Below are 14,520 nucleotides of genomic sequence, written 5' to 3' on the forward strand. Positions count from 1 at the left end.
ATCGAAAAAATCTTTTTTTCTTTTTTTTTTTTTTTTGTAACGCATCATTTGTTGATTTTCTCTGCCATTGGAGGTGGACCAGTGAAGATAGCCTTGCACTGTGCTGCACTCCTGCTTCTGCTGACACTGCAGACAGTTTGGTTACACATGCAGTAGTAACTACCAGCAGTGAGAGTGTGAATGATTTATGCGCTGCATCGTGCAGCTCTTGGAGAAGGCTCTCAACAGTCCTCTTAATTTGAACTGTCTCTGTGTTCAGCGCTGTTTATTGGCAGATTTTCCACTGTAGCGAGCCTGGCAGCCTCTGCGCAGGTAGAAGCTGCATGTGTAGGCTGTATTTTCTCCCTGGAGTTGCAGGGAGCAGGCTGACTGCACTGCACAGAAGGCAACACATGAGATGGAGACTGGTGCATTTTGAGCATGCACACACACATTTCTCCAGACAAAAGAAAAAGTGAAGCATTAGAAGTAAGAAAATTGAAAGAATAGTGGAGCCAAATACACAATGCACAGACAGATTATAGAATATCTTCTTTTTCACCCTTACAGTAACAATTCCCTCCACACTCACACAGCCCACACAAGACTATAGTTCACAGATCATTGCTGATAGTTCAGGTATCTTGTCTACTTTGTGGTAAGATAACATTAGCTGTTTGACCAACTATTTATTTTATCAAATGTGGTGAAGCTCTGTAACAGTCCACAGCCTGGCAGGATTGTTACTATGGGGAGTACCCCGGGTTGCACCACTGTGGATGCAATATTTCACTGTGGCCACCAGAGGGATCCTGCTGAGTTTACATTGAGGGTTCACTGAGCATCTCCCCCTGCCAGCTTTCTCCTTTCATATCCACTCTTCAGCTGCAACCAAGCAACCCGCTAAATCTCTGGGAGACGGAGCTCTTCTACATCTCTGCTGAGAAGCCATGGCCACCACAGGTTTGATTGATCTTTCCTTTTTTGTAGGCTTTTAAAGGGTGTAACATAAGAGAACATTAAATAGTTAAGCTCTACAGATTGTCTGAGCTTGTTTGGTTAATATATGTGTGATAATTTAATTTAGATTAATTGAATGAATTGTTTTATTTCCATATTGTCTCTGTAGTTAATTACACTGCAGTATTGTTGCTATTGTGCCAAGAAGCCAATTTACTGCTGATGCATGCATCAATGTTAAAACAAAGGGAGTTCAGGAGACTCTTCCCTGGAATGAACAAATGAACAGTATTAAAGATATTTAAGTCTTGTTTCTGTAAAACAAAGCAATCATTGTTGCAGAGGGAAAACTGAGGAAAGAAATAAAAACTGCCAGCTCAGCCACTTGGGATTGAGGGTTCAGCAACATGCAAGCCGCATTATTGATGTCCAGATATTCTAACAGTTTGGCACAGGCCATAGTTGGCAACACACTTATATTTGCTAAATAGATTGGTATATTATCTTAGTGTAGAAATCTTTAATAACAGTGTTATCTTGCATTAAAAATTGCTTAAACACAGCTGTCATTTCAGGTGACACTTTAAACTCCAACATCACCCTGCACCCTTTTTTTTTTTTTACTGTTTATGCTCCCTCCTTTACTGCTGTGAAGAGATCCCTGTATCCTGCTGCTGCTGGCTTGTAACCCACTTTTCTTGGTGCATCTTTTTCTGCTGAGCAAAGATGCTGCATTGAGCGCCTCGCAGTGGGGGGAAAAAAAATACTCCTGAGGAGTTGTGGAGCCAAGCCTGCAGATCTAGAGAGCTGCAAAGCTTGTCGTCAATTGTGCTGCAATATAAACACACCCTTCAAGTTAATCGCTGTCCTTTGTGCTGAAATGAACATCTTTATTTCTATTTGCTCCATAACTGATCAGACTCTTTTCTTTTGCAGAATCAATGTTTCCGGACCGAAGTGATTTTGATTATGGTAAGATTTACACCATTTACTGATCCCATTAATCAATGTTTAACATATTGCATATCGGTCTTTTGATTACAGCATGTTTAGCTTCTGTGGGCTTGTGTTGTAAAGTCCCATATGGTTTTGTCTTGTTCAGATTATGACACATTGCGGACCACAGGGGTTATCCTTGCTGTTATTATGTTTGTCTCTGGCATTTTAATAGCCCTGAGTGAGTATAGACTTTCTTTTGAATATCCCTTCAATACAGAGGCTTTATCAAGTATACATAAGCAATTCTACCTTTCTAACTCATCTATCATTCCTCAAACAGGTAAAAAATTCACAAAATGTGTAAAATCCTCGTCCAAGTAAGACTTGTGCAAGGCTCAGTGGATGACCCGCCTGTGCATGCTGAATGAACTTGACTTGAAGGAGAAACCCAACCAGTGTGGAAAAATATCTTTTTTTCAGTATTGTTCTTTGACTAAAAACGAGTTTCCCACAGCTTTTCCTATCCCTGTCCTGGATGCCTCTTCTCTTAAAACCCCCTCCCCCCCTCCCTTTTCTGCATACACAACCCAAAACACACTTCCAACACATAAAAGAGTTTACACAGAACCATGCGTGACTAATCACATGTGGGTAGAGCTTTGATATTTTCTTAAACTCCGTGCTTGTTCTTGAAATGTATGCGTCACACTCCTCATGTGTTGGTAGTGAGTGGGCAGTGTATATTCTCAGCTAATCGCATGCCGCTTGTATGGCCAGACAAGAAGAAAGACAAGAGCTGCTGTTTGAACAGGACAAAAAAAAGTCTGCATATTGGTCTACAGTTATTTCTCAATTCACTCAGAACTCTGTGGCCTCAACTGTTTTTGAATCTTGAAATCCTGATAATGGATACACTTGATTAAATGCAACCCCAAGTAGAAGTTGTGGCCACAGTTTTCAAACTGCACAATCAGTAGTTGATAATCAGTCATCTTGATTAATTAAAAAAAAAAAAATATATATATATATATATATATATATCTACTAATTTCCTTCCTCTATTTCTGTTTGCAGTTCCAGCTCATCTGGTACCCAAATACCAAAAACAGAGGGTAAGTTCACTTGACTGGAGGGAATTGTTTCAGGTCATTATTTTCTTAAAATGCAGTATTGTCATTTTTCTTTCTCTGATTCATGTCTTTTTCTTTTGCAGTTCCTCCTCAAACTGTATAGAAAATATAGTATATACTTGAAAGAGAGAGAGGAAGTCATCACGGGAGCCACGCCAACAAACACACACACGGACACACACCGGTTGTTTATGGCCATTCCTCTTATGGATAATATACCTCTGTCGGCTGGATGATCAATAAACAGGGTTTTCCATCACACCCTAACCTGGTTTTATTGAGTCTCCCACTGAATTCTGTAGAAAGTCCTTAGTGTGAAAAACATCTATCTTTAGAGTCTCAGTATTGTATGAGACAAAATGAATAATTAAAGACATACATATAGAATAAATACTCCAACCATGAGACTTGATTAGGCACATTTAATAAGACAAATACAACAGTGGCTGTCTCTCTTCTTTACATTGTACTCTNAAAAACAATCATCTTGATTTATTAAAAAAAAAAAAATATATATATATATATATATATATCTACTAATTTCCTTCCTCTATTTCTGTTTGCAGTTCCAGCTCATCTGGTACCCAAATACCAAAAACAGAGGGTAAGTTCACTTGACTGGAGGGAATTGTTTCAGGTCATTATTTTCTTAAAATGCAGTATTGTCATTTTTCTTTCTCTGATTCATGTCTTTTTCTTTTGCAGTTCCTCCTCAAACTGTATAGAAAATATAGTATATACTTGAAAGAGAGAGAGGAAGTCATCACGGGAGCCACGCCAACAAACACACACACGGACACACACCGGTTGTTTATGGCCATTCCTCTTATGGATAATATACCTCTGTCGGCTGGATGATCAATAAACAGGGTTTTCCATCACACCCTAACCTGGTTTTATTGAGTCTCCCACTGAATTCTGTAGAAAGTCCTTAGTGTGAAAAACATCTATCTTTAGAGTCTCAGTATTGTATGAGACAAAATGAATAATTAAAGACATACATATAGAATAAATACTCCAACCATGAGACTTGATTAGGCACATTTAATAAGACAAATACAACAGTGGCTGTCTCTCTTCTTTACATTGTACTCTCGTAAAACAATAAAATGAAGAGCATGATTACATATAGACTTGACCATTTTGTATCAATCAACTGCATGCATTAATAAATTGTAACACTTGTCTTTTACCATTTTTTTTATTTCTGTTGGTATTTGCTTTATTGCCTTTTAAAGAAAAAAAAGCAATAAAAATCAGCATGAAAACATAACAAAGGAACCGATGGATAGAATCGACCAAACAGAATCTCCTATAAAATAAAAATGCTAAAATGATGCAGCCACCATAATAATAATAATATCTTAATGAAAACAAGAAGACAATGTTAAGTAATATATCGCACTTTGAAAATGCTTCTAGAAGTATGATGGATAAATCATTGTGTATTGAAGTGTGTTATATTATTAGCAGTTTGTGCTATTTTAAGTTAAGGCAAAGGTATTAAAAATGAAATGATCACCTGTAAAACCGAAACAATGAGGCCACTGTTTCAAATAAAGGTCTTGTCTATTCAACATGATTTTATTGCTTGAAATTATTCTTAAGTGGGGGACATGTAGAAGATATCATAATATTGTTTACTCAAGAGACTGATTTCTTTTCTGCTTTACAGGAATTCACTAAATGTCCAATAACAGACATGACACAGAGGTGAGAGCCAGTTCTAACCTTATTTATCATTCAAACTACAGTCAAAGGCAAACCTCATTTCACCTATGACTAAGGTTCATTGTCATGGCAGTAAAGGTCGGTGGTAATGGAGCATGAAAAATAAATACTCCTTCAGTGTGAGGGTACATAACTGCTGTAGAAATGGCAGGCTGGTGTATTTTCCATCCTGCTAATTTCTGTAGCCAGGTGTACTTGGGACTGTTCAGAAGGTGCCCTGAACATTAAAAAAAATCAGATGGAACTTTAAATACAGTGTTATTGTACTTTTGTACTTCATGACTCATGATCAAAATGTACAGTTAGTCAAACGATTTGTCAGCACACTTACTCATGTAATGTCTTTGTGATAAGAAAGCACATTCTTTGTTCATTCAGTTTCAAATACATAACAGTTTTACACAGTAAAGTTTCTTTTTCCATAAAGAAAATAGATACCAAAGGTTAAACACGTAAGTATGATGCATACAGACAGACAGTTAAATTATATGATTAATTATCCTTTGCTTTTTTTTTTAACACACGCATTCTTAACATAAGCACACATGCTGACTGAAATCAAAACCATCACTCAGTGTATCAATATGATAACTTATCATGATGGGGGGTTTTGACAAGAGAGTCAGGGGGGTTTCAGGGACATTGTCCTGAGGTCCATACTGACGATTTCATAGAAATCAACATAAAACTGGGAGTGTAGCCTCAACGGAAAATTAATATTACTCCACCTTCCACAGCACCGCTTATACATTCTACTCTTTGAAGAGAACTAATGCTCTTCATTTCTGTCCATTTATAAGATTTCATTTCAAAATGTTAAATACCCCATTTTGACAAAAATAAATACATAAATTAAAATTTTAACACTGTCTTGTCAACAACAGCAGGAGCAATTTGTGCGAAGGCTCGATGGAGGATATCACATTTTGGAATGAAATGTTTCCCCTCCACATGAATACTTGAGCTCGAGTGTAGAAAAATAAATAAAGCAGTTGATTTCTACAGACATGAAATCACAACTAATTTAAGCTTTACGCATTGAAGCATCATTTGTCTAATCCAATGTGAATTATATCTAGAGATTAATTTGCCAAACTAGTTTGTTAACAATATATAGGCCAGAGACTCCCAGAACCTGATAAGAATAAACTGGATATTCCCCTTCTCAACAGAGGAAACGTCTTAAAGACTCATTCCCTCCAAATGGGGATTACAAGTGATTTAATTCATTCCTGGTCCTGCAAGGACATATTACGTCGTCGAGAGGAAGCGTTTCGTTTCTTCAGCATCAGCTTGAGCTAGAAATGGAAAGATGAATTAAGATGATAATTAATTAGTCTTGATAAAAACAGAAACAACAGGACTACACAGTGCGAAAGTGGCTGGCTGTTAAAATGATGGGCAGCTCACCTGCTCTCCCTGGAGACCGCTCTGCAGCAGGTGAGCTGGCTGGTCGTTCTCCAGGTTGCGGATACTGGGATCAGCACCCCTGCTCAGCAGCAGCCGCAGGATCTCCTCCTGGTGGGGGTTGCCATGGAGACCGGCTGCCATGTGTAAAGCTGTGTGGCCATGAGCCTATAGCAAAAGTTAGAAAATGCAGCATGACTCAGATTGTTTACAGTCATGTATGTATCCAGTATTTATTGGCACATACACATAAACACACAAACACATGCAGATATAAAATCCACTTCTGAGTTTCATGTCAGTGTGGAACTCACTTTCATGTTGACAAAGTCTTTCATGTTGGGCAGGGGAATCCTCAGCAGATAACGCACTAGATCAATGTTCCCCTCCTTTACAGCCAAGTGCAGCACAGTCTTGTTACTTTTGATTTCCTGGAATAGGAGAATTGGAAGTGATAAAACATAACATAATGAAACCACAAGTCAAACCGAGATATAGTGTCAAAAAAGAAAGACAAGACAAAAGAGAGAGTGCAGGCTGTTGGGCGGGTTGAGGGCGGCTCCCACTATGACATCATCATGGTTAGATAAAAACCTGGGCACTTCCCCTGTGACCTGTAGATTCACTAAAAAGGTCAGTGTTTAGCATATTGGACTTTGATGCTTCTGTGATCTGCCCATCCTTTCATCTGTTCCTCTCTATGACGGCGAGACAACTCATGTGACATTCAGAAAAGGGAAAGCTGTGCTGTACCTGGCTGAGCAGGGTTGCCCCGGCATTGAGCAGCATCTGCACACAGGAGAGCTTCTCTGCTGCTTTGGTTTGAAGGCTAACATCTGCCATCCCACTGGAAAGCAAAGCCTTCATGGTCACGCTGTGAGAAATGGCCGCACAGTGCAATGGAGTCATACCTGAGGCAAAGAAGAAGACGCATTTAACATTTGCGGCTATGTTAACACAACTTACCTGTTGGTTAACCATTAGTAACTAGTAAAACATTAAATTACCTTCAAAGTTGCGGGCCTCCAGGTTGACAGCAGGTCTGTTAGACAGAATTGCCTACAAAAAAAAAAACAAAAAAAAAGGTGTGTTGTTAAGGTCTGCACAATATAACTAAGTTTTCTAAGCTGCTGTGATGGTCATGCCAAAGTAAGTCAGTCCTACTGATACTTTACCTGCAGAACCCCAGGGAAGCCATAGTGGGCAGCCAGATGAAGGGCAGTTTGTCCTTTAACATCACAAGCATTGATGTCTGTTCCTAACGACAGCAGATCTTGTACAATCTCCGGCTGGTTTGCCGTCACTGCCACCAGTAAAGCAGTCTGCAAAAGCACATTTGTTATACAATTTTATCCGTCTGTGATAAATTAAAATATATATAGACTTTTGCCAAAAAGAGCAATTTGCACACTTTGGAAGATGTGTGTTTTTTTTCATACCTTTCCCTTGTGCTCTTTGGCATCAAGCCTCCCTAAACCCCTCAGTGTCTCTGCAGCAGCAAAGGCACACTCCCTGAGTCCCTTGGCAGTGTAGATGTGCAGGATGCTGACAGGACAAGAGCACATAATGAATTAGTTATAAATGAGGCTGGAAAATCGCAGTAATCCCCACAACCAATTTCACACTCGTCCCTACCACAGTTGAATTTGTTTCTTTTCCATTTTATCTGAGTTTCTAATCATCGAGCATGAGTGGCTGACTCATTGTCATTTTAAAAAAAAATCTTTCTAGGATAACCACACTGCGCATGTGGCTCTCACTTTTAGCTTACGACTGAAAATGAAACTCATACGGAAGTAAATAAATTTTGCGCTTACATAGGCGCATTCACACAACACAGTAATATCAGTGATGGAGAAAATGTGTATTGTTCTGACTCCTCTTTCACAAAATATGCTGAATAGCTAAAGGTTCAGAGTAGTGTGCGATGTGTGTGTGTGTGTGCACTATCATTGTAATCTTTCGATCTATGATCTCAAAGAAGAATGAGAAGGCCCATAGTTGCCTTATTGTTCTTGTGTCTCACCAACAGATGCACTTAAACCCACATACTCACACACATGCATTCACTTGTAAGCACTCACGTGTCTCCGTCTTCATCCTGCCCGGTGGCTCTGGTGTAATCCATCCCGCTGAGCAGCATCCTGGCCTCTTCCAGTTTGTTGGCATCCATCGACGAACCAAAACTCAGCTGTGTGGCCTGACTGGGACCCAGAAGTGGCCAAGGTGAAGCCATACTGGGATCTGCGACTGTCATCGGGCACTCCTGCTAAAAAAAAAAAGGATGGAGGATATGATTTAGCCGACAACACTAAAGTGCAATTATGCACTTACAGAAAGGTAAAACATGTCCGTTGAAAGTCTGTAACAAAGGGAGTTCTCTTACATATGTCTGAGACAACGCATCTCCAAATACTGGGACCTGCTGCTGTGTGCCATATTCAGATGGTACTGGGAGGCTGTAGGCTGCATAGCTGGATCCTGGATGGCCGGTGTAGTAACTGAGCGTAGGCTCTGGTGCTGGGGTCCACTGCTCATAGCTCACTGCCATGTCTGAGTAGCTGCTTGATGCACCTAGGAGAGAGCAGACTGTCACTCATCACTGATGACTCATGCAGTAATATTTATAGTCTGTTCAGAATTATCTTATGATCAGGATCAAATAATTACAAGGACGAAGCTGGAGTTTCTGTTCTATATATAGCCATTTTAACACATAGTGCCTATAAGTTCTAGGTTTTGAAAATAATTGGACACTTGGCTGCTTAAGCTTAAGCTGTTCAAGCACAAAGTCAGTGGCTCAGAGTTGACTGAGAGTTGAGAGCTTCCATTTAGAGTGTGAGGTGGAGTTGTCTGTCAATATGAGGAGTAAAGACGTGACTATGCAAGTGAAGAAGACAATAATGAGGCTCAAAAATCCATCAGGGAGATGTTAAAGTTAGTTGGTTTTCTAAAAATCAGCAGTTGGAGACCTGCTTCTAAAAAAGCAGGTTGTCCCAGGAAAACTAGAAAATGGCAAACAAGCTGGTGGACTGAAGCACAGGTCTTGTGAATGACCAGGAACATTTACATGGTACAGAAAAACGCCTTTATGACTGTACAGTAAGTCAAGAGATCTGTACAGGATGTAGGTGGACATGTTTCTTAGAGAAGACTTCATGACCAGAGCCTCAGAGAGCATCACCACAAGATGCAAACCCCTCGCCTCCAAAACAGAAAGATCAGACTGCAGTTCACAAAAACATACAAAAAGAAGAAAAGAAAGAGCTCTGGAGCAAATGTCTATGGACAGAAAAAAACTAAAATCAACTTCTATCAAAATGGATGGATGTAATGGAGGAGAAAGAAAGGAACAGCTAATGACCAAAGCGACCACTTCATCTGTCAAACATGGTGCTGGTTCTGTTATGGAAGTGACACACTGGCATTTATTGATGAATTCACTGCTGACAAAGCAGCAGAAGCAACAGGATGAATGCAAAAGTATACAGGAGCATTCTGTGCCCACAATCAGTCATCAGTGCGTCAGAACTCAGTGAACCACATTTCATCACTCAGCAGGACAATGATCCTAAACATACGGCCAAAGCAACCGCAGCTTTTCAGTGTGAAGAGGTGGAATATCTTCGAATGAGCAAGTCAGTCACCTGATCTCAACCTAACTGAGCTGCAGTCCACTTGCTGAAGACTGGACTAAAGACAGAGAGACCCCGCAACAAGCAAGAGCTGAAGGTGGCTGCAGTGAAGCTCTGAGAGAGCATCTTCAGGGACGATACAAAGAGAATGACGACATCTATTGATTGAAGACTTCAGGATTTTCCATACAATATCAACAATGATACTTTTGGTTTTCTTCACAGTTCTTTATAAACTGATGTAGACCTATTCAAATTAAGACCATGAGACATTAATGTAATGTCTGTTATTTCATTTCAAACTAAATGTGCTGAAGCTCAGAGTCTGATGGACATAATATGTGTATCTCTGCAAATTCTTATAGAATTCTCACTACACATGTTGAGATAAATTTGTTGTTAGTTTTGGTCTTTTTATGTGAATTGTTCACAGTAAAAAAAAAATTAAAAAATAGAATATCACTAGACATATCCTTTAAGTGTTGTGCAGAAGCTGCCCAGGTCTTACCTGAACAGGTAAACAGTTCTGATGAGGACAACTGCTGGGGAAAAGAAACCAGAAGAAATCATAAACAATCACATCTTTATGATATAATATTTCGTAAGATACTGAGCCCCTCCGTGTGATGGCTTACTGTAACGGTATTCGGAGGAACAGGACTTGTGCTCGCTGTAGAGGACGTCTCACGCCTTCGCTTCTCCTCCAAGAGTTTCTTCACTGTGGGCAGAGTGCAACACGGCTTCTCCTTTGGCGCTGAAAGAATGACATTTGGTCATGTGTCTTGTTTGTATTTGATCAATATCTGTGATCAGGGGCCTTTTTTTATTATCCATTTATCTGTTGTATGTAAGAAAATAGACAGAAATGCTCATCACAATTTCCAAGAGCCCAAAGTGATGTCTTTAGATATCTTACATTTGAGAAGCTGGAACTAGAGAATGTTTGGTGTTTTTGATTGAAAAACAAATAATCTATTTTACAAAAGTTGCTGATTACTTTTCAGTTCAGTCATTCAGTTAATCTGTGAAAAGACTAATTGTTTCAGCTCCCTCATCCTATAACAAAAATCACAAACTTGTTTGTCCAGTCAGAACAATAAAGCTATTCCCCAGAAAACTGATTATATGAAAAGACAAAAGCTTTTAATGATTTGTAGACAGACTTGGAGCTTTCACAGCTCAGTGAGCTCTTTCTCTGTAGTACCATCATTTAGATTATGAATAGCCTCTTTGTGTCTCTGAGTTTCTTATTTACTTCCACTAGAATATGTATTTTCATCTCATCAAGAGGGGCTTTAAATGCTAGACTGCAAATGTTGGCTGAAAAGTGTGAGACCATAGCAACACAAAATATAAATCATGCTGCAAACTTCAAATCAAAATCAAAAGATTGATTTCATGTAATGCAGGTCTGAACTAATCCTTTTATTGTGATAGTAACACTACAGTTGTTATCAACTGGATGTTGCTGCCTGCTCAGTTTCTCCATGGTGGCATTTTTCTGCTCACCTTCAAACATCAATATCAAATCCATTATACTATGAGTACATCCCCCCCACCCCCCCTCATATGAAAGTATCATTTCCATTGAACAGGTAAAGGAAATGAGAAAAATAGGAAAAAAATATTACAAAACAGAATTCTGATGTTTCCAGTTGACATGATGTGACCACACAGAGCTGTTTCCTCAAAAACTTCACCCCACAGGTGAAAGATAAAGTGATATTTCCACCCTGTCTGTGGAACCGTAGTACAAAGATAAAGCTCTGACAACAACCTCCTCCATTAGGAACACAGATCTTGCATGTGGCAATGCAAACCAGACAGATTCATCAGAAAACCTTTAGCATGGGATTACCACTGCTTATTTTCTGTGACATCTTCCTGTCTCGCTCCGTTACGCTGACAGAAACGAAAACCACATCCTCCTGCCTCTGGTGTTTCATAGGCACGTCACACCAACACGTGTATTTGCCTTGTGCTTTCTATTGCACCTACATGTCTGGGAGGCAGAGCAGAAGAAGAGTGACATGTTCTCTTGTCACTTCTCTCTTTCGTTTTACTCTGTGAATGTTGAAAGGTGTGGTAAGCCACACAGGGACAATACAGCTCTGTTCACCAGAGCAAATACAAAGAGGGCGTAATTCTGAAAGAAAAAAAAATACAAATTCAAACAGTGAGAGAAAAATATGAGTTCATGGATGTGTCTGTTTAGATTTCTGGTGGTTAGTCTCTCTTCTCAAAAGCAATGATCTTACTCTCAGCTGAAAACCCTTGTGCCCCCACCACACAATAAATGTCAATTTGTCAGAGTAAATGACATCAGTGAGAACATTTACTGCCAGCAAGTTTCATTTTCAACTTGCTAAGGTGTTACTATATGTTACTCAATCCTGACTCATTTGATCTTTATGAAAAAGAAAAAGCCACCTTTGGCCTTTTCGCAGATGATCTAATTCCGCAACATGTTACTTCACAATCGATATCAGACAGTAGCTGAGTAAATTGCCCGATGTTAGGAGTTGCTCAACACTTTAACAGATTGGTCTGACACATCAGCTGAGAAAAACTAGAGATCAGGAAATAGCTTTTAATCACTTGTCCAAGAGTAAGAGGACAACCCAGCCCACATGCACATAAATTATGGGTTTACACTAGCTGTCCCCACACTGTCTTGGGCTATTCTGTGCCATATTCAAATAGGGGTTGTGGAAACCCCTGGACATTGAGTCATGTGCGTGGGAGGCTGGGGATTCCGACAACCTTTCTCTTTTGGCTCAGTCCTCAGAGAAAGAAAGAAGCAGTGGAGAACCAGCTTCCTCATTTTGTGGTTTAACAGACCCAGCGCACACAACAGAATATGTAATAACTTGGGCCTGTGTCAAAGGAGGCATGAACAAAGAAAGTTAAGCGAAGCAAGTTGAGGTGTCACGTCACACAGCTTGCTTGTCTGGCATTATTCAAAAGGGGAAATGAAAACAAGCCTGAAGGGGTGGGGGTGTATCAGGGTTTCCCCAAGTGATATGTGACTCTTGGATTCACCCGAATTGTGCTTTCATTCAGTGAAAACCGAGAGAAAGACGAGTACATGAACGCATCAGTAAAATGACTGACTGGATAGTTCTTACACACTATCAGTGGAGCGGTTTTTAATCCAAGATATATACATGTGTTATATGAAATAAATTATTTAAAACACATGAGGGAATTTCAGTCCGATTTAGGATCCAAAGTTCCAAACAAAGTCAAAATTAAAAAAATTAAAAAATCAACTATGTTTCACATGAAGAAATGGGAGTGTAATGTAAATAAAATCTAAATCCAGGTTTTCATTATAATGCTGCCACTAAGATAAGTACCCATTAATGAATACAAGTTGAAAACAAGTACAGCTCTCTATATTGTCCATAACTGCAGTACCTTAAAAAAGTATTAGTTTGAGCTGTCATCATTACCCTACTGTCACACCATTTAACATTAGACTATAAAGCTGGGCTCAATGAAAATATAAGATACCAGCGATAAGGCTTGTCTTCTGCCATAATTAACAAAATAAAAGCACACATACTCACATTTATCAAAGTGCATGTCAGAACCGGTTTTTGCTTTGAAGTCTTCAACAGGTCGTCCTCTGAGCCTCTAATCTGGTCAAAACGGGATAAACTGATTCACACAGCCGGAGGGATCAGTGGTGTTCTGTGACGTTCTGGTAGCCCGCAGTCTGTCTGGCTTGTTGTCTTACTTCTGCTGCTTGTACACACAGAGCACACGTTGTTCCTCATCACCGCCCCCAGCTGTGGTCCACGCCCTCAAGCAGAGGGGAAGCACACATCATGTCAAAGCAGGGTAATAGAATTAAACAGAATTGAACAGAAGGTGAGGAAGAAGAGAGATAAACAGCTATTAGAAAACAATTATTACAAGTATACAAATAAACACAAAAGCACACTGTGATTAGGGGCAGTGGAGGAAGAAGTATTCAGATCATTTTAGTAAAAGTAGAAACACCACAATATAAAAATGTGTAATTACAAGTAAAAGCCCTGCATTCTAAGTGTTATTTAATTAGAAGTAGAAAAACTTATTTAAGCACTAAACATAAGTAAAAGTGCCTATTATGCAGACTTCTACTATAATATTGGATATTTCACTAATGCTGGTTGAAGTTGAAGTAATTATAACAAATTTCAACTAATTAATTGTTTGGTAGTTTAATATCAAGTAATGTAAATTCGATTGGATGATCTTGTGTTTTATGTGTTAAATATTAATCTGTCATTTTAAGCTTAATTGTACTTAAGTACATTGAGCTTCAGTGAGTCAGCATGCACTAAATGTGTTCAGTGGGTTGTAATATTAAGTGACATTAAATTAATTAATCTCTTCAATACAGTTTCATATATCAGTTTAGGTAATACAAAACAACAGTGGAGATAAGACTAAAACAACAACAGAATGCTAAACACTACAGCATTAAAATAAAGTTAAAAAAATTCAAAGGACATTTACTTTATATTTATTTATTTACATATTTTCATTGAAAACTTTGATGTAATGAGTATAATGTTAGCATTTTAGACTTATTAACTAATCATAATATTTTAAATCATGCAAATCCCGTAGAAAACTTGAGGAGAGATGTTATGCCATAAATAACAATCAATATGAGAGTAAGAGCAGGTTCTTCTCCTGTGTTTTGATTTTTCTTTTTGTCTTTGTCTCTTTTGTCCTGTAGATTG

The 14,520-nt window shown here is 38.9% G+C and overlaps 1 protein-coding gene across 1 annotated transcript; it reads right to left on the reverse strand.

The window, feature by feature from the left end:
- Window positions 1–3,724: 3,724 nt before the first annotated feature.
- Window positions 3,725–11,813, reverse strand: nfkbid (NFKB inhibitor delta). The gene is made up of 12 exons (XM_022761946.1): window positions 11,780–11,813; window positions 10,417–10,535; window positions 10,290–10,323; window positions 8,533–8,720; window positions 8,231–8,415; window positions 7,586–7,691; window positions 7,322–7,468; window positions 7,154–7,205; window positions 6,900–7,057; window positions 6,461–6,577; window positions 6,150–6,314; window positions 3,725–6,037 (listed from the first exon to the last, which is right to left on the reverse strand). The coding sequence occupies exons 1-12, from the start codon at window positions 11,811–11,813 to the stop codon at window positions 5,966–5,968; spliced, it is 1,377 nt and encodes a 458-aa protein (XP_022617667.1). The 3' UTR covers window positions 3,725–5,965.
- Between the last annotated feature and the right edge of the window lie 2,707 nt (window positions 11,814–14,520).

The sequence above is a fragment of the Seriola dumerili genome, unplaced genomic scaffold (assembly GCF_002260705.1).
Source record: "Seriola dumerili isolate Sdu_G_001 unplaced genomic scaffold, Sdu_1.0 BDQW01000433.1, whole genome shotgun sequence".
Classification (NCBI taxonomy): Eukaryota; Metazoa; Chordata; class Actinopteri; order Carangiformes; family Carangidae; genus Seriola; species Seriola dumerili.